Source organism: Watersipora subatra, chromosome 11, assembly GCF_963576615.1.
Source record: "Watersipora subatra chromosome 11, tzWatSuba1.1, whole genome shotgun sequence".
NCBI lineage: Eukaryota > Metazoa > Bryozoa > Gymnolaemata > Cheilostomatida > Watersiporidae > Watersipora > Watersipora subatra.
The window spans coordinates 31,573,473-31,595,876 of record NC_088718.1 but is presented as its reverse complement, the minus strand read 5'-3'; the positions used below and the strand labels follow the sequence as shown (position 1 = coordinate 31,595,876).

At 33.7% G+C, this 22,404-nt stretch overlaps 1 protein-coding gene across 1 annotated transcript in view; it reads right to left on the bottom strand.

The window, feature by feature from the left end:
- LOC137407976 (uncharacterized) overlaps positions 1-11,603 on the bottom strand; it is a 20,185-nt gene extending 8,582 nt beyond the window's left edge. Inside the window, exons 1-4 of the mRNA XM_068094364.1 lie at positions 11,531-11,603; positions 6,256-6,420; positions 4,406-4,546; positions 3,632-3,880 (exon numbers count right to left, since the gene is read on the bottom strand). Of these exons, the coding sequence (XP_067950465.1) occupies positions 3,632-3,880; positions 4,406-4,546; positions 6,256-6,420; positions 11,531-11,603 (628 nt within the window). The remainder of the gene's footprint in view (positions 1-3,631; positions 3,881-4,405; positions 4,547-6,255; positions 6,421-11,530) is intronic.
- Positions 11,604-22,404: the final 10,801 nt, after the last annotated feature.

The window sequence follows — 22,404 nt, the reverse complement described above, 5'->3', positions numbered from 1 at the left end:
TAAAACTTGAATGGGCCAAAGAAAAATCTTTGGAGCAGAACAAGCTACTGTAATGCTACGCCGCAATTTGAAAACATAAGCTGGCAATAACATTTTGTAAATGCCCTACCAACATTTGTTAGATTACAGACCATGATAGCTGAGCTATATATGCATAAAACCAGGTAAAGTCCTTAAAAGCCAGGATTATTATTTGATTGGGTCCAAAAACAGGTTAAAACAGAACAAAATACTGTACTGCTACATAGAAAATTGAAAACAAATACTTATAATCATTAAATCATACTGACGTTTTTGCTGTTTACTTGTATGAAACGTAGTTTCATTGTGGTGCATGTAAAATGAATCCTTTTAACAAATCTATTAAAGAATAATGTTATTTATTGGATTTACGTGTACTTTTTGTTATAAGTCCAACTAAGGTATTCCCCTTAATTAAATCTGTACTTAAATACCTCAATTGTCATTCTGAGTTTGTGTGTGTTCATGAACAGTACGTATTTTCAAATATTTTACAGATTTCATTCAAACTTATCAGGTATATCTTTGTCTGACTAAACAGAAAAAGAATGTAGAGGTCATTCCTACTCGAGATAATACTATTGTCCGCAAGAAAAGTATTAGCCTTTACCAATTTAATAATTGAACCTCACGAAAAATCGGAAATAGAAGTTTACAGAAACACAAAAAGCATTGTGTTTCATAGAGCTAATAGAGTTCATAGAGTTTCAATTAAAATGTCATTTAGCGTATAAAATCGAGAAAAGGATGTATACAGTATATAGTAAGAGCTATGAATTGTAAAATCTTTTATATACTTTTGGTTAAACAATTAGATTACACACCTAGTGTGGCAATCTTCATAAGTTCAAATCCAGCGTGATGCAAGATTTTTATTCCAAAATTTTAATAGCTGTAGCCGGACATACCGAAGTACACACAGACCAACTTTGAGATTTATAAATAGATATAAAGTTAGATATATAGATGGATACGTAGACGGATGCGTAGATGGGTATGTAGACGGATGCCTAGACGGATATGTAGATGGATACGTAGATGGATGCGTAGACGGATATGTATACGGATGCCTAGATGGGTATGTAGATGGATACATACATGTAGATTGATGCGTAGACGGTTATGTAGACAGATGCCTAGACGGATAGGTAAATAGACACGTAGATGGATGCGTCAACGGATATCTAGACGGATGCGTAGACAGATCTGTAGGCAAATATGTAGACTGATACATAAACGGATTCGTATATGGATTTGTAAACGGGTACGTAGACGAGTGCGCAGATGGGTACGTAGACAAGTACATAGATGGGTATGTTGACGGGTATGTAGATGGGAAACCACGAGTCTACAAAGGCTTTTTACTAGAGCTGCACAACGATTATAAAAATTGATCGCGATTAATAACTGGTCTGAACCAGTTAATCTTCAATTAATCTTATAATTAATCTAGCAAAAACCTGCATATTCAAAAACAAATAAGACGTCTACATGTAGAATAATTATATTTTAACCAATTGTTAGCAGTAGTACATGTTATGTACAATGTACATAAGTTACAATGTAATAATTATTATGAGTATGAAAACTGTCTATGAAAGTCTATAATTAAGTCAGCCAAGAGTTGAGGCAACAATTTATTCACATTATCTGAATAAAGAGATGCCCTCTTCCTACATACAATATTGCCAGCTTTAGAGAATAGCCGCTCACAGGAGACAGTAGTGCCAGTAGTCAGTAGTATTAGTTATTGTTTGCGACAGCTGGTAATAAATTCTGCACGGTAGGATGAGAATTAGTTAAAGTATATCTTAATGATGATGTGCTATGGTGGTAAGCAAATTCTTTCTGGCATATACTGCACACTGCTTTCTTGTTTACGCTTCCAACAACTTACAGAAATGCGCTACTTAGGGTGGAAGACATTTTTCTGCTTTCATGTTCCAATAAAGTGTCAATCTTATATTACTAATATTCTGAAGCTGAAATTTGATTGTGATTTTTTTGAAAAATGAAAATACATGTATAATTTACTTGGGAAAGTTTTTAAAAATAAACAAAAACAAACTGTAAGATATTAAATAATGCTGAAATCACTTTTGTTGCTATTACCTAGAAACATGTTCAAACATTTAACATTATGGCCGCTTACGGCTAGATCAGCACGGGGCTTGTGCATTGTATTGCATAAACACGTTTAATGTTAGCGACTCACTGTGTTTTCATAGTCGAGTGCAAAATAATTGTGGCTTAATTTATTGGTTAGAAAGTGTTGCTTGTCATAATATTTATTTGCTAGTAAATTAAATGGTAGTAACCCGCTACGTTAGTATTACTAACGTATGGTACTAAACAATACAAAGGAAAGGAACCACATCAAGATCATCACCTTGGTTGTATTTTAATTGAAGATTAATTGGCCCAACTCAGTTAATCGTTTATTTGTATTGGTTGCGTTAATCGGTTAATTAACGCGATCATTGTGCAGCTCTACTTTTTATGATTCATAGCTCTTACTATATACTGTATACACCCTTTTCCCAATTTCACACGCTAAATGTCGTATTAATTGAAATTATATGAACCCTATTAACTTTATGAAACATGATGCTTTTTTGGGATTTTGTGAACTTTCATTTCCGGTTTTTGTAAGGTTCAATTGCTAAATTGGTCAGAGCCAATAATTTTCACGCCAATGATTGTATTATCTTGATTAGGAATAGCTTCCACATTTTTTCTCCGTTTGGTCAGAAAAAGTACCAAACAAAGACTGTCCGATATTTTATTTATAAACTTGTACCAGTATCGAGAGGCACCAGTATGATCATATTCAAAGTTTTGATAAATAACTTCTGCTGGAACGGTAATCTTTTTTATACTTCTATGCACGAATTGGTATTATTCTTTTCTCAGTTAGCATTAACTGTATCATTACCAAATAATCTTATATTAGAATTGGAGCAAAACATAATTAACTTACATGTAGCTACTACTTGCTAATTTTGCTAATTATTTTACATTTAAAAACTTTTATAGTTGTTTTATTTCGTTTCATAATCTATTTGACCTACACAAAACGTTTTCCTCATGATATTATGTTTGAAATTTACAGTTGTTTGACAAAGTTTGAAAACTTTTACAGCTGTTTTATTTTTTGTCTTAATTTAATTAAACTGCAGAAAACACTTTTGTCATGATGTGAAGTTTGAAAGTTAGAATGGTAACTGTTGTTATATGTTAAATGAAGAAATTTTTTTTTACGCAAAGACTTGTATTACTAAGACAACGACAAGCATTTACCTAGTAAATACGTATAGATATATAAATGTATAGACATCAATATTTATATAAAACGTATTAAGAACTGTCGACTTTGATAACTATTTACTACCTATATATATATATATATATATATATATATATATATATATATATATATATATATATATATATATATATATGTATATGTATATATATAAACATATATATACATATACATGTATATATATATAAACATATATATACATATATATATATGAGGTATATATATAAATACTATGATACTATAATATACTATAATATAATACACTGCGCTTGAACATATACATACTAGTGTTTCCTGACATCCCGATGGAGAGGTAGTCATAGCATATATAAGACGAGTATGACTCCAGCTCCAAGTAGAGGAATTTTATCTTCAAATTGACAGAAGTATCCGATTCAACTGTGCAGATGTAATGGGCATGATTTGGATAGGTTCCTCCACGAGAACGGAAAGATGGTGTAGCCAAATAGACTGGTATTGCAAAGCTGCTGAGGGTATTTGAAATTGCGGAATCCATTTCATGTACCTGTGCATCTAAAGCGAAGAATTGAAAAATTGCTGCTTTGCATGGTGGAAGACAAATAGTAGAACGGTAACACTCCGTGGTTTATTTACACATATGAAGAATTATTCATTTACTTTAAGCATTTTATTACACTTTAAAATAAGTAAAATGAGTCAAAATAAGTACTCATTTATTATTATTATCTAAAACATTATGAAAAGTTTGTTCACATATTATAGAACTGATGATTTACATTGCGCTAGCTTCTTTTAATCTTTTAGCTAATATAAATGTTCAAGATTAAACTACAATGTCCTCTAAAAATACTTTCCGTTATGAAGTTTTAAAAACTGAAAATTGAGTTAAATCGATATAATATCATTTCAAATTTATAGCAGTATAAACCTTATTTAGATTTGCCTATGCCATGGAATTTAGGAGAAAATAAATTTAATATCTATTAACTAGTAGTGAATCAATGCAAGAGTTGTCTCCTCACATACTACTCAGTGAGTGTTGAGGAAGGAAAGCAGACATGAACGGTTAACTCTTACTGGGGATGCATTGAAATGTTAAATTGACTCTGTTCTGGATGTTGTGACTGTAAATGACTAAATTATAGATTCGGAAAAAACATCTTCCGCTTATTCCTTCACAGGTGCCAGTAGATACATCTATCCATTCACAGTCTTGTTCTAAAAGACAACATAAATCCAATTGATGTGTGGCTATGATGACTATGTATTCTGTTTAAGGCGCTTGTCATTTTTTATGCATAGAGGAAAGATCACTGATATAAAAAACTATTCATTGTTTAAAGGATAGAGTCATCCTCTACATAGAGTCATCATCTACATAGAGTCATCCTTTACATAGAGTCATCCTCTACATAGAGCCACCCTCTACATCAAGGCATCCTCTACATACAGCCATCCTCTATGTAGAGTTTTGCTTCACATAAAATTATCATCTACATGTATATAGAGTTGTCCTCTACATAGAGTCGTCCTCTGCATAGAGTTGCCCTCTACTTAAAGCCGTTTTCTACATCGGCTCATTTTGTACATAGAGTTCTCTTCTACATAGAGTAACCATCTACATAGAAGAATCCTATACATAAAGCCATCCTTTACGTAGAGTGATCTTTTACATAGTGTGGTCCTTTACATAAAGGTTTTCTATAGATAGTCACCTTCTACATAAAGTCATCATCAACGTGAAGTTTTCCTATACATAAAGTTGTCATCTACATAGAGTTGTCCTTTACATTGCGTCATTCTCTGCATATAGCCCATTTTTACATAGAGTCATCATCTACAGAGAGTCTTTCTCTACATAGAGGGGGTCTTCTATGTAAAGAAAGATTATGTAATAAATCTTTTACATAAAGTTAACCTCTACACCATTCTTTCGGCAGTGAATAATTGATGTGTATATTACACTATCAACTCAAACTGAATCGGACAAGAACTTTCCGACATTCTCTAAGCAAATATGTCATGCATTTAACGATTGGATATTGTGGCTGACAACCACTAAATATAAATTTAAACAAAAACTCAAGTGATTTTATTGGAAAACATCAGCATTTTCCTATTATTTGTGATTGTTGTTGATGTTTGAGGTGATTTGAGTGCCAGAATGTTTAAACTTTAAAATCAACAAAAGTTGACCTTGGTGAAACGCTCGAGAGGCATCTATGGCTTACTGTTATTATAACACCATGTATTCTGATGATCCCAATAGCTATTATTGTTGTTTGTAAAAATAATGATATGCCATTGCAATTCACATGTTTCGCATTTAGCTCATGTGCATACGCTGTACACATGCTCCTAACACATACTCTTTGTGTATACACCTTAGTCATGACCGCTATGCATTATCAGACACATACCTCTTACACATACCTGATACACACACCCCTATGAATACCCTAAGTATACCCCCTGTGCACACCCCCTTTGCATACCCCCTGCACATATCTCTATGCGTACTCCTCTATACATACCCTCTACAATAGTCCTATGCACAAACTCTTCACATATGCTTTACGAATGCCCTTACATGTACTCTCTACACATGCCTTCTATGCATACCCTTAATGCATACCCCCCCCCCCACGCATACCCTCTACGCATACCCCTTACGCATACCTCCTAGACACCCCTCCCCTTACACATACTCCCAATGTATACCCCTATACATTCAAATCCACCTATAATTCAAATCTGAATATTTGTGTTTGTTTTCTGTTTGATGCACCCATACTTCGTTTAGCTGTGTCCAGACAGATGAATTGACACTGCTCTTACTATAGTAAAGAATATAGTGAAAATTATGATTGTTACAACATATTATAGTTATTATTATAATTATATTGCAATATTGTTCATTAACTTACCAAAAGTTGCATTGGCAGCAAAGGTCCGAGGGCATCGGTGTACCTTAAAATAGCTGATATGTATAGCTTTGTTTGTTGCACATGACAAGGTGACTTTCTCTATGTTATCATCATCTCTAAGAGCTCGGTAATAGTTGGTGGGCTGCTCTGTACCAAGTCCAAACTCTGGGTAAAAAGACATGAAAAATCCAGGCTATAAAACTTAGACCGCAGTTTCTTATTGAATAAAGGAGAAACCTGCTTAAGCAACTAATATCTATACACTTAAGAAACTTTTGTAGAATTAGGCATATGACTGAGGATAAGCCCTTTACCTATGGAACATGATTGCTATCTTAACTGCCATATCATAACCTTTTCATTGCTACAGGAAATTAAAATGTTGTATTTGTTGTATTATTTGAGGTGAATAACATAAAAACGTTTACGTTAGCTAGCGCTTCATAAATCTTAGCAAGTTTAATAGGTTGATGTTCCTCCATGTAATTAGTTGATTGATTTATTGATAGTACTCAGTTGTTGATAGTCAAGCTAAGTGGGCATCAGTAGCGCAAGTTCTTAGAAAAGTTATATACTTTTTCTTATGTTTACTTTTTTTCACGTTGTATACATAGTTTTTATGCCATGTTATAAACTCATGTCCTCTTGCTTGATACATCACTTGTCGCGATGAAGAAATAACATACACAGCTTTTGAACACTCGGATAAAATATTTTTGGTGCTCAAACTCATAAAATTGAGTTTTTTAAATCAAGCCTGCCAACAACGCTAAACAGATGACCTTTTGGTTTTGCAAAATAATTTTCAAAATAATAAAAGTAGCATCCTGTGAGGATAAGAAAGTCTTAAACAGAAGAAAATCATAAATTCAGAGCACCTCATGTTATCTATAGCTTATTTCATGGGCAATAGCAGGCCCTCTTCAAACAGTTTGAAATCTCAATTGTCAATCTTAAAAATTTCATTTTCTAAATAAATATGTTATGACCTACATGTATCTGATTAAAAGCTCAAGAATGTGAATTCGCATGAATGATTAACAATTTCCTTCGTTACATATATTACATATATTACTTTATCAAAATGGTTTGATTTTAAGCAGAAGTCTTTTCCAATTTATGCCATACAAGAATACAAAAAAGACAAAAGTTAGTCACTAAAATCAAATAGTTGGTTTGACATAGAACCATGACTTTTTTGCTAAAAGAATGAATATCAGGTAAAAAACTATTAAAGCGGCTAGCAATGATATTTTCTAAATATTTGTTGGATTTGTATGCAAACGGTTAATATCACCTTAAAAGATATTAACAAAGACCTTTTTATAACTGTACCTAGATATATATACATATACACACACACACTCACTCACTCACATACATGTATAATTATATATATTTTTTGTGTGCCTCTACTGAAAAGTGCTCAATGCTACGTAGAGCATATGTAAAATGTATTTAAACCGTAGAACTAAAAAGTTGGCAACATTTAATTACTATTTAGTTTTGTACAGCTAAAACGACTGAACTCAGTAGATAAAATTTTCCTCATAGAATATGCCCTATGTAAAATATACATAATCAGGTGGTTAAAATAATTAGAAGGGATTATTAAAAATTTCAGATGTAGCTTGTAAAATCTTTTGTTAAGTACAATCTAAAAGGAATTATTAAGAGTTACAGATATAGCTTGTAAAATCATGATGTTAAAGCTATATAATTAGGAAATATTATTAAGTGACACAATAACTTAATAAAAACTTTGTGGCATGCCTACACTTAAAAAGAATATTGCTTCTTTTGATAGGAGATGCTAAATGTGGTTTGTAAACTATAAAATGCTTTTCCCAAAGGCAAAGCTCACTCCTCCCGGACATATTATTAAAAGAGGATGCAGTTGGAAAATTTTCCTATCCATGCTGAAAATAATGTTATTGTTTTTTAATTTCCATATATTTTTGATAGCTCCTCTGATAGTCTTTTATTGGTGTGCTTAAATGAGCTTTTGTGGTTGGTGTAGCACATCAACCACAAAAGCTCTCTCAAAGGCACATCTCAAATGTGCCTTCTGTAAGCCCAACATAGGTGTTAGTTTGTAGTGTCTGCAGTGGTCACTGTTTCCTGGTATATAAGTGATCGAGTTAAGCATTTTCCTTCTAGCGGGCAAGTTTGTTGTTGGCAGCAATTATATTCTTTGGTTTTCCCTCCTGTTGGTGTTATGCTTAGCGTTGATTTGTTTTAACTCATAATTGTATGTCTTATATTGTTCATGAGGCTATAGTTAATCTTGCAGTTGTTGTTGCTAAATAGTTTATGCAGTTTGCTGCTAGGTGGAAATTCAGTAGCAATGATTCGCATGAAAATTTTAATTTGCAAGAACATATACATGTACATGTATATATATATACATGTATATATACATATATATATATATAAATATATATATATACTAATAAATTATTTAAAAGCATTTTCCTTCTAGCGGGCAAGTTTGTTGTTGGCAGCAATTATATTCTTTGGTTTTCCCTCCTGTTGGTGTTATGCTTATCGTTGATTTGTTTTAACTCATAATTGTATGTCTTATATTGTTCATGAGGCTATAGTTAATCTTGCAGTTGTTGTTGCTAAATAGTTTATGCAGTTTGCTGCTAGGTGGAAATTCAGTAGCAATGATTCGCATGAAAATTTTAATTTGCAAGAACATATACATGTACATGTATATATATATATACATGTATATATACATATATATATATAAATATATATATACTAATAAATTATTTAAAAGCAATACTTATCTTTTTTCTCAGCTGAGAAAAAAGATAACTATTGCTTTTAAATAATTTATTAGTATATAGCTGCTCCAATATATTGTTGAGCACTTTAATTTTAGTAATACTAGTTCATAATTCTTACGAATTTATAGTATATATATATATATATATATATATATATATATATATATATATATATATATATATATATATATATATATACATGAAACCTCTTCATGGTGCTTACCACCAACAAATATCTAAGGTTGGCAATCTTCACCAGACATATATGCGGCTGAACAAAAGAAACCTAACTGCCAATACAAAGTCACTAATCATGGCAGCCCAGGAGCAAGTGCTCCCAACAAGGCAACTCCAAACAAAAATCTACCACACTAGAGACGATCCTAGATGCAGACTGTGCAAAGATGCACCTGAGACCATCCAACACATCATCAGTGGATGCAAGCAGCTAGCAGGAAATGCATACACCGAGCGACAAAATCATGTCGCAGGTGTTGTGTATAGAAGTCTATGTGATGAGTATGGCCTTAATAAACCACAACACTTGTGGGAAACTCCTGGTAAGGTCAATGAAAATGACCGTGCTAAGATCCTCTGGGACTTCTACATCCGGACTGACAAGCATGTCCTAGCAAACCAACCAGATATAGTGGTGGTGGACAAGGAGAACAAGAGAGCTACTATAATAGATATCGCAGTACCCAATGACTACAATATAGACAGCAAAGAAAAAGAAAAGGTAGAGAAATATCTCCCTCTTGGAGAAGAAACTGAAAAATGCTGGAATGTAAGAACAACTGTAATCCCAGTAGTCATCGGGGCACTGGGCGCAATAATACCGGCGCATAAAATGTGGCTTGCCCAAATACCAACAGCAATCAACTCAGGTGAGTTGCAGAAAAGTCCGCTACTAGGAACAGCTAAGATCTTGAGGCGAGTGCTCAAACTCCCAGATCTCTGGTAGGAGACCCGGGTTAAAGCAGAACCTACCACCCATACGGGTTAACCGGGGTGTGGAAACAATTTATATATATATATATATATATATATATATATATTGTGGCGGACTGGACAAATATACTAATTATGCCATCTTTAGATATCTGTGTTCAACTATTATAACCTTACATACGCATTCCTCATATATTTGGTTATGTAACACTTTATAGCTAAGCCTGCCGCCCAGGCCTGCCGTAACTAAACTATATATTGTTATGTAAAAGTCATTACACTCCTTTTATGCTTTTATCCTTTTATGCTTTTATCTAAACAGACATGCTTGTCAGTTTGGATGTAGAAGTCCCAGAGGATCTTAGCTCGGTCATTTTCATTGACCTTACCAGGAGCTTCCCACAAGTGTTGTGGTTTATTAAGGCCATACTCATCACATAGACTTCTATACACAACACCTGCGACATGATTATGCCGCTCAATGTATGCGTTTCCTGCTAGCTGCTTGCATTCACTGATGATGTGTTGGATGGTCTCAGGTGCATCTTTGCACAGTCTGCATCTAGGATCGCCTCTAGTGTGATGGATTTTCGTTTGGAGTTGCCTTGTTGGGAGCACTTGCTCCTGGGCTGCCATGATTAGCAACTCTGTATTGGCCGTTAGGTTTCCTTTGTTCAGCCACATATATGTCTGGTGAAGATCGCCAACCTTAGATATTTGTTGGTGGTAAGCACCATGAAGAGGTTTCGTGTGTCAGTCAATTTTCTCATCATCAGGGCGTAGGTCCGTTGTAAGAGCAGCCGATTGAAATTCAGCTAGCAACTTATCTGAGATGACCATGGAGGCTGCATATGCTTTGATGCTTTGCTCCTCCTCTTTCACTGTCTGCTGTACACTTTTGAGTCCCCTACCGCCATCTTTCCTATCAAGATACAATCTAGTGGTATCAGATTTTGGGTGGAGTGCTCCATGCATGGTCAGCAGTTTACGAGTTGCTATATCTGTCTCTTTGCTGGCTTCCTCAGTCCACTTTATTATGCCTGCTGGATATCTTATTACTAGCAGTGCGTAGGTATTTATTGCCATGATTTGGTTCTTGGCATTGAGCTGGCTCCGTAAGACCTGCCGAAGGCGTTTTTAGTATTCGGTAATGGCTTTGTGACGTACCTCGGCTTCCTGGTTGATGTTGCTTTGCATAATCCCCAAGTACTTGTACCCTTCTTATATATATATATATATATATATATATATATATATATATATATATATATATATATATATATATATATATGTATATGTATATGTATGTATATGTATGTATATATATATATGTATAACATAAATAGACTCTTATTTGTATAAGTAATATATATATAGTAATATACATAGTAATACATTTATAATATATATAATTTAGCAATACATATTAAGTACAATTATATATATGCTTATATATAACATACAAGTTATCTGATATATATATATTTATATATTATACAGTTTATGCTTTGGAAACATATACATACCAACATCAACAAGCCCGCGAGCACTTGAGCTAATGGTGAAGATGGTAACAGCTGCCAGTAGATGAACTCTCATCTTCTCAGCTAAAAGTATTTATTATAAAGTTAGCAAAATTTACATGATTATTAGACAAACAGAGTTTTATAAGTATAAATAATCAACTGTTGTTTGCCTTAGCGAAATAATTCTAGTTACAATAATAGTGGTGCTTTACGAAACTAAAAAAATTTTGCACCAAGGAAGACTTACATGTATAAGAGCAGATTGCTAATGCTCTACGCTTAACCTACATATGGTTAGTTTAATGTGAAAAAGTCGATCCACTCTCAGCATTCTTTTATATTCCATGATTGTTCGAAGGAAAGGTTTGTTGGTGCTTTTGCTGTGAATGAAGTTTATTCACCTCCATATAACGATGAACTGATTTCAGTTGCTAATACCACTCGTGACACCAACACAAGGCTAAGAGACTATCTACAGAAAGTTTACTGCATTTGGGCAGTCAAAATACTTCACCATGGAGACGAGTTAAAGGGTTTACCATTGGACTTTAGCTGAACGTTTACTAACATCAACGCCTAGTATATTTTATTAGAAAGTATTGATATTTAAGATAATTTGCGATCTTGTTTTTTGTTCATGTGATCTGACAGCCATGATATTTATAAATCCTGGCAGTCAAGATAGGGTAATTGGCAACCTTTGAACTTTAAACTTTCATATAATCAACCTGATCTACCTGATTACGAACTCAAGAATATGCCTTCTCATGCATCAACCACAATGGCATTAAATCAATGCTTTCACTGACTCTTGTCATGAAAGCATTGTATCGATTTGTGCTAAAATCTACACATACCTGCAAGCAATCTGATTGAAAATTGAAGAAATGCCGGGCAATGTTGGGCAAATGGTTAGTCATTATTAAACGAAAACATACAAGGAAACCAAAGCTTATTGAAAATGAAATGCCACTACCAAACTGAAACCGACAAACTAACCAGAAACTACGTTAAACTAAAGCAACTCAACAGTCTGAACCTAAAATTGCCTAAAGTGATTAAACATTTCTACGTTATCATCAGAGTAAATGTCAAATAATAGGTAAGTAGAGAAGCTATGACTGAATAATACACCCAACAGTAAGATGAAGAGCTAACTATAAAGTCTTGGTACTACTCTAAGTTTGCTAGTAACCTGACCTTGAGAGGTCATCAGGTTTGATAAATAATTGCATAATTAGTCTGGCCTGACAGCAAGGTGGTTGATTAGTGCAGATGTAAGCAGTCGGTCTACCAATGTGAATGTCACATGTTCAAATCCTGCACGAAGCAATCTTTTTCAACTTTCAAAGGGTTGCTTGTAATAAACGAAGGGATGAATGCGCATGGCTCTCATCATAGTAAAGAATGAATCAGCTACATTAACTTTTTGCTGTAACTATCAAATCATGAAGAAGATGAATTCAATCTAAATGTTGCGGGTTCTACTCTTGTAGTAAGCAATCTTTTTTCTAAGGTCTAGGCATGGCTTTAGACAAACCAACAAATGAAGGGACGTGACTGCTGTTATAGCAAAATTGAGCCAACTGCATTCACCTTTTGGTGTTACTATCAAATCTTAAAAATGTATATTGAAAAGTTAGTAAAGATTTGGGAGTCGCACACATCACTTGAACACATAGAAACTGTCATACGATAGTTCTAAAACAGTGAAGTGTAGCATTAGCAGAGGCAAATCGACTTGGCAAACATTTTGAAGAAATAAGTAAATCCGTGCTAATACTCACAGAGCCTTGAGACGCAAATGAGTGCTTTTGATCTCGGTCAATAAAATCCCTTCGTAGAGATACTAACAGGTTTAGAGCAGTCGATGCTGTGCAACAGGCCTTCGGTATTTGTATAGTTTGCATGCGTTGTTGGTTTAAACTAAGATTATCTTGGAGGCATTAATATACATAGGGCTATTCATTCTATAGAGATAATTCTTATCTCATCTATATTTCTAGGCAACACCTAATCTCAGATAAAAAGCTTTTGGCATATGTTAGTCACCGATCGCTACGTGAGACGATCAGAAGAATAGTAAAGGAAAGCCGTAGGAGAAGGTAGAGCAAAGATGAGAGAGAGGCAAAAAAGAAAAGAAATTGGGAGGCACCCCTGCCTATCTCCATATGCTAGAATGAATGTACCACGGGTAGGCCACTTCTCGCAAAAAGAAAACTCTCTAGAAAAATCTTCATGATGAAATAGAGCTCATACAACAAGGCAACCAGTGAGTAAAGAATTGAAACAAGTATCTCCCTCATTAGCTGCCTTCTCAACTGACCAATTTCAAGGACCACAAGCCAAGGTCAAGATGACAATTTATAATTAGTAATATGCATTTTTAAACAAACAATGCTTGTAAAATGCAACATACAATGTGAAAGTTGCATTCAACTATAAAGAACTGAATATGATAAATTGAAAAGTCACGTGGCAGACCGGTAGCTTGTTGTGTGAGCTGTATTCATTGGTTGGCTTGTTGTGTGAGCTGTATTCATTGGTTGGCTTGTTGTGTGAGCTGTATTCATTGGTTGGCTTGTTCTATGAGTTGTTAACTCTTTCCAACTTTCAGTCAGAAGGCCACATTCAGTCTGCTCTTTTGTGTGTGACCAGCTCTCTCATAATGGACGTCAATGTCAAAAGTCATGTATATTGTCTATAATGGATAAATAAGCTGTTGTCATCAGTGACAACAGCCTTTATGAATTTTCAATTTTATCAAACAACAGCTTTGTTTTGTTTTAAATTAAAATAAAACAAATATAGGCCTATAGAGTATAGACTGTTATAATAAAACATAGCATTTAGGCACTGATGCTTGCAACCTCGTAATAAGACCAACATATAATCAAAATAAGAGTTCCTGAAGAAAACCTACTGATCGTCTGTCTTTCTAAAGTTTGTTCAATTTGTCAAATTACATCATCAGGAAACAAGACTGTAGAATTATATTTTTGTATACTTATAAGTTATGCCTGACATTCAGTGAGAAGTGGTAGGATCTCCTTACCAATGATGGACCTTATTTTCTCCTCCATTAAGCACTACTGTCTAACCTTTAGTTTTACTTCTTACAGAGCAGGATGATTAAATTGTATTGATTATCATTATAACAACAGAATTACAAGAATACTCTATTCTTGAAGTGCCTCGTGAGAAGAAATATTAAAAACAAGCAAACCCTTTATAAGAGGCAAATTAAAATAAAACTTTAGTGATCTGTTTTGTTGAAAGAAGATGAAAGAGTATACCTGGCTGTCTCGCTGGTATTAATCTAATAACTAAGAATTAATTTAGTTTTATCTTTATGGTGCAACAGCATATAGTTCGTGAATTATAATTCCTGCAGAGCATGATCGGTAAACTGTGTGTTGCTTATAATTATGGCAACAGAGTAACAGGAGATTGAAATGCTTAGAATTTTTGTGTTTAAAAGTGTTAAATACAGCTACAGGTTTTAGGTAAAATGTTTTAAAATGAGTTTTTGTTGGAACTTTTTTATGGCTCAAACAAAATATAAGTGTACATCTAGTCTGCATTGCTGATATCAACATTTTTTGTGCTATTGGCTATTTTTCACATCAAAACAATATACCATAGAACATCAGCATCTACTTCATTGAAGACTATATATGGGCTGTAAATATCAAAGAGGAAATTGCATACTGATTGTAATTACAAAAAAAACAAAGATATAAAAAATAAGGTGCTTAAAGTACACAAATAGAAATATTGAAACGTCAATAATTCACAATTTTGACTAAACTAGAAAAAAGTACTGAACGTGACTTTTGTATTTCAAATGCATCGATTTTTACAAAGAACTTTCTTATAATTTTGGAAAACTCTAAATTGAAGCTCTAAAGCAAAAGTTCTTGCTTTTATAGCCAACTTACTGAGTATTTGTTAGACAGAATCTTTCCTGCAGAGATTAATTATACGAGAACAAGTAACAGAAATCTGTAGGTAAAGAGTTAAATAGAATTGTTTCAGGAACCTGCTGACACCTGTGTCTCACAATGTCTGCATAAAATACATTGTTTAAAGTCTATTGAATCAGGCTAATGAAAAGAGCTTATGATATTGTTGCTCTATGCTATGGATACTTTTTGTTTGCTTGCTGACTCATAGAGCATAAAAGTTTTAATACTCTGCATAAGTTCAACAATGTATAAACAACGTCTTATATCCTATTATATACTTCATATAATGTATATATTATACATTATATGCACTTTAGGCAATAAATGTCTGAGGGAAATATATCGTATAGCTCTTTCACAAAACTTATATAAGTCTTTACTATTATATACGCGCTGTCTGTCTGTCCAAAGCTACGCTAGAGTTTTAGGAAAACAGTGGCCCCATACAAAATTTGAACTCGTGTATCCATGTTTTCCAGCAGGGCACACTGATAACCAGCTAGTGCATTAGTGCACCACCGGACCAAGGTTGCAGCATTGCAAAATAATTGTGTGCATAGTGATTACACATGATTGTCTCTCATGGCGCACCAGGCTGTCAGCACACTGGTCTTTGTGGTAGTCGATTGCCGGGGCCAGACTGAGCTAAAGGATAGCCCAGGCAACCAGCGCCACGACCCGGCCGAGCTTGACTCAGTAGCTTTCTATAAGACTTCTGGTTAGTTGAGGGTTGGCTACCAAATCGGCCTTACCATCTAGGAGTAGAGTCAAGCCATCGTCAAGAGCTATAAAAGACGCTGCAGAAGAGACCAAGAGCCGATCACCTAGAAGTTCCACACTGTACAGTTAGTTATACGAGGTCTGATCCAAAAGTTCCCGGAATTGAGTTGTATACTCGTGCATATTCACACGATGGAAAAACCCATTGCAGGGTTGGCTGGGAAACACCTCTGGAGTGTTGTCACAAAATTTCAGGTTGCTATGACAATGCGTTCTCATGTGAGCTAACGATATGTCAAGGTCTGTCCGGTGCTTCGGTATTTTAAAATTTTTTTTTTATTATCATGTCTAATAAACAGGAACAGCGCATTTGCATTAAATTTTGTGTGAAATTAGGAAAAACAAGGATATTACGACCTTTAAAATAAAGTTTTGATCATTCTTGAAAGCTTCCTTAAAATCGTTGCAAGCGTGCATCTTGAGCTCGTTTTGGTCATCAGTCAGCAAGCTTGGCACGAACTTTGCTGCGACTCGTTTAATCTGTTAAAAATTGTTTAAATTGTCAGTTAAAACTTTTTGAACAGTTCCAAAGATAAGTCCAGTCTCTCAAAATATCTCTAATGGTTAAACGTCGATCTGGCATGACTAGTGACCTCACACTGTCAATTTACGAGCAGGTTCTTGCCGACGCTGGTCTGCCAGACCTCGCGCCATCTTCAGTGCTGTCTCTACCTTCACAAAAACGTTTGTACCACTCAAAAATTTGTGTTCTTTATAGACCAGCATCTTCAAAAGCAATAGTTAACATTTCAACTGTCTGAGTACTTGTTTTCCCTAATTTCGCACAAAATTTAATGCAAATACGCTGTTCCGATTGATTAGGCATGACGATAAATTTGTTAAAAAAATACCGAAGCACCGGACAGACCTTGACATATCGTTAGCTCACATGAGAACGCATTGTCATAGCAACCTGAAATTTTGTGACAACACTCCAGAGGTGTTTCCCAGCCAACCCTGCAATGGGTTTTTCCATCGTGTGAATATGCACGAGTATACAACTCAATTCCGGGAACTTTTGGATCAGACCTCGTATATTTATCGCATATTTAGCTGTACCATTATAGATTTAATAAAATATATACTCAAGTGCCTTGGAGTCACGTGGTTTGGTTCTTGTGAAGCAAAAAAGGGAAGACAGTAATTTCCTTTTCTTCTTTATAAAAAAGAGTAAACATTAGACTGTGTACCTGTAAACTATAACACAGTTTCAGAGGCAGAGCAATCGGCAGCAAATAGCCAAACAGGCTGCTATAGTCATTCCCATTTATACATACACGTACTGTGTTATTTAGTAGTGCTAGTCAGTACTTGAGTATAGATCAACTTTGGTCGATTTCCGTTTTGTCTCTTTTATTCTTGAAACATCTGGCAGTCGGATCACCCAAAACAACACACAAAACCTTAAATCATAAAAAAGCATCTAAACTTTTCAATAAAGTTTTTTAAAATTTGACGAGGAAATGAGAAAAATTTAAGAATTTTATTTTAAGGCCCAGTGAACAAAAACATGTTTTTGTAGGTTTGCATTGTGCAGACATAAAGAGTCTGTGAATACCAAAGCTACTTCCTATGGTGCGAAACAGCTTATCATAATCAACCAATCATCATAATAATGATATCAATCACTATCGATAATCATAATCCATAATCGACATCAATCATAATCGATACAATGTATTTTGTAGAATATCCCTTGGCACTGATTGCTTAAAAACTAGATGAGCTGTTTGCTTCTTATTACATTGCTCATGCCACCCGAAGTGAGATTTTTGCAAATAAAAAGTTTTTGCATAGTAAAAAAGCTCCTGGCTCGATCAAGCACAGAGCCTCGGAGACTCATTTTACCTTCGAGGATATTGTTAACCAATGTAAGATTGTTATATGCAGTTGAATGAATGATTCAATGAACATGTAGCTATGAGCCCGAAAGAGTTTGTCAATATCAAACACCGCTAGCATTTCATTTCACTCTCATCATGTTATGCATTGCATTTTTAAAATTTTCTAAAAGGATATTCTAGAAATTTAAATTCTGAAAATTTATTAGTTTGTACTTTGCTTTTTTCAATAGAAGTAGGAATAGATTGTCATGTAGAAATGTTTTAATGCATTATCAAGGAAGGCATACTTCAGTTATAGAAGTAATACAGTTACTGAATACCAAAAATAACCATGGTCAAAAACTTGGTAACAATTATAACACGTGCTTGTTGTGACAAGGGAGGATAGGTGCTTCTGTGCAGACACGTAATGAGAGTGCTGTTTTAACTATGTTTACATGTAGTAGGAGATGGTCAATTGCCAACAAATTGAAAACCTTCTTACGCCTATCGAACCAAAAGCAAGTACAGTGTATGTTGAAAAACTAAGGCTAAAAGGACGTTGTCTGATCCTCAACATACTGAAAGAAATAAAGCATAGTTGAAGACAGCTCATTCAGATAGCCTTGTTAACCTTGCTCAGGAGAAGACACAACTTAAATCTGAGCTTACTGGTCAGAAGTTGAAGGCTATACTCCGGCTGAAAAAAGAAGAGAAATGTCCATTTAATATATAAATTGGAGTCCATGAGTTTTACCAACTTAATAAAAGCAGGGACGTTTGGTCAAATCTGAGATAAACTCCTTCCCTTGCCAATACTAGAAGCTAGTGTTAGCCTATACAAATATTGTTTAATGCAGCTCCTTATGTTGCTGGTGACTGGTTCATCTCTTTGCGCTAGAATTACATGCTTGAATATTCAGTCATACACTTGGGCTGTGTGAAGCATCCCAATATTTGCATGCACTTCACTCTCTATTGTTAACAATGGTGTTGTACCGTTATTAGCGCTCCAATATGAACCAAGTTTGTTGCAAAGTTGTTATTTGTCATATGAATACTAACATGGCTAACCCAAAAGTTGGAAAGACAGCAACCAGAGATGAAAGCAGCTGAATAAAATAAATTGTAAAGCCTTAGTATTTCCATGGATTTGGAAATAGAGCCATAATGGAATTCATATTTCTATCATTCATTTCTATCCTTCATAAATTAGTGTATAATGTCAACTTGTGTAATTAATGTAGGATATATTTCTATAGCATACAAACAACTGATTGTATACTATAGAAATATATACAATCGAAGCCACTTATGATTGTTTATTGATGATAATTGTTTCTCAAATATTCACACAATTTTTATGCATTTTATTATTTAATATGAGCATTATATAATATTTGACTATAAATGTGTGATTAGAATACCATCCAAACTTTTGCAACATTTTTAGCATTATTATGCATTACATAAAATAAATATTGTTTTATGCTATGTACATTTTATTTTTTTAAATTATATTATATTGTGATATACTAAATTATGTATTTAATATTATATTATATTGCACAGTATTTTAGACTTTAGTACAATAATACAATGAGATAAGAATATCCTGATTTATGAGCAGTTTGAGATACGAGGAAAATTTTGAACCAAATTTTTATTTTTATTATGCGTGTATGAGATAGTTCTAGGTATGTGAGTATAGCTTTTAGCTATAGTTCTAGGTATGTGAGTATAGCTTTTAGCTATAGTTCTAGGTATGTGAGTATAGCTTTTAGCTATAGCTCTAAGTGGCTGAGTATATCTATTATCTATAGTTCTAGGTATGTGAGCATATCTTTTAGCTATAGTTCTAGGTGGCTGAATATATCTTTTATCTATAGTTCTAGGTGGCTGAGCATAGCTTCTATCTATAGTTCTAAGTGACTGAGTATCCGATATTCTGCCTATGAGAACAGTATCGCTCAGTCTTTTTCTGGATATCAGTTTGCAAAAATTAAAAAAATTGGCTAAAAATGAAGGTGAACATCAGTAAAAACGCAAAGCAAAACAAGCCAAGCCAGAAAAAGAAAATTAAACAAAAATGAAAATAAAATCAGAATAAAGTTGAGTGTAATATGATTAAAACATTTCAAGTCTGTGTATAATATGCTAAATTTGTTTAAGTTAAACTTGAAGTTTACGTTACTTACTGTCACCAAAAATATAGCTACCGTGTTGCCTTCAAGTCTCTCTCCCATCAACATTAGCCGCTATGTCTGTGTTTAATGTACTGTTTCCATACAATAATGTACATAAAGAAAGTTATATTTCAATTAATATCTTTACTACTAGATATTTGTTACTTTGTGAGCATCGGCAGTAAATTAGACCAAATAAAAGCATGTTTATGTATTGTAATGTTTTGTTTTTAGGTGTTTTGTTAGCAGATCCATTTGTATTTAGTTGTTTTATGTAGGACAAATTACATTAAAATACTAGTGCACTGAGATATGAGCATGGTCCTAGAACGCAAAAATCTCGCGTCTCAAGGTGTTATTGTACACTATTTCGTTATAGTATGTTTTATGATATCATTACTGTGTAAGATTGTAGTGTAATAAAATTATGTCGCAATATTTTGTATTGTTTGTATAGTTTGGTGAGGGAGGATAATTAGTGCTCCAAGTTAGCTGCAAGCTCACTATTCTCAACTTTGAAAGTATATTTACCAGCGTACAGTTGAACCTCAATCAAACTAGCATTGATCTCGGCAATAAATCACTCTTGATTATATTTGTGTGCATTTAAATATTTAATATTTATAGTGAATTATATTTAACATTTAATATATATATATATATGTATTTATTTTATTTAAATAAAAAAGAGAGTATAAGCAATATAGGCACTTTTTTAAAACTCTGCTAAATGATAAATAGTTTACTTCCTTTTTAGTTGAGCCGCTGGTGGTGACTTTGTTTTGTAAAATTGTTTGGAGTCGTCTTCTAATGGCTGGGCTGCACGTAGTTGTCTTCTTTTAATATTGCTACCAGCTGTTACATAAAAGGGTTATCAATCAGTTAACAATATAGTATAACTTCAACAGTTTTTTTTCCGAATTCAAAAGTGGTAGTAAAATTATTTGTCAAACTATCAAAAATATTGATTGAATCTATATTTTGAAATATCTATATTGAATATAATCTATATTGAAATATTGATTGCAGAATCGCAGTGATTAAATGTTTGCATTCCAGTTTTGGCGTTCTACTGTGTTATGGAAAAGTAAATCTTTATGAAAGGAAAAAAGATTCATCCAGTTATACATGGCTATTGGCTTCTTGTGGCATAGTCTGTTTTGGGTATCCAAGGCCTGCAACAAAAAGGGTTAGTAAAGTCAGGTTCAGAGGCTACATCTAGTACACATTCCGCTATGAAGGAAATATTTCAGAATTATCTCTATCAGCAAAAGTAAACACCATACAGCAAAGTATTGTTAGTTTCAGACTGTAACTAGCAAATCGACTGCACTAACGAGGTGAGAACAAACTGAAATGAGTGTTTAGTTCTTCATGGAACATGTCAATTTCAACCCATAGTTTCTATGTTGATAAACTTCATAACAAAACAGGAATGATAACAAATTTGTTCAAAGTCTCTCAGCAAAAGATTGTCGCATCATAAAGATAGTGCCTCTGTTTTTCTTTCTGTTCACGCTACTAAAGACTCAAATATAAATAGCTCAAAAATAGCTGTGGTATATTTCTTTGTAATACTTTATTTCATACTGCATTATTTAGTTCATTTGACTTTTATTGATATCTTGAAACTTGAGATAGAGAATTTTTTATTTCACTGTAGCAAATATTTTTACAGATTTTGATATTGTGATGGTTGATTTTGATGTGATGATGTATTGCGTATGATTTATAAATGAAGCATAGAAAACAACTAAAATACAAACATAAAAGTGGGCTGTGTGATTGTTCAAGAATAACAACCGGGCTACACCGCTGACAGTTTATAAAAGAACAGACACAATTAATGTAACACGCAGATGATTGAGCACCTGCCAAACTACTGTCACCAGCTGCCAACAAGTGCTTTGCTAACTTTTGTTCTATAACATTTGAAGCCAAGTCATGAATTTCATGTAAATATTTATTGAATATTTTAGCTGCAGACCACCACTGTGACTTTTGACCTTTTTAGTTTTTAAGTATGTTAAAAACACTGAGTGTCATTAATCTTGTAAAGTAACTGTGATCAATTTACATATTTTAGAAATCTGATTCTTTAAAATAATTCAATTAAA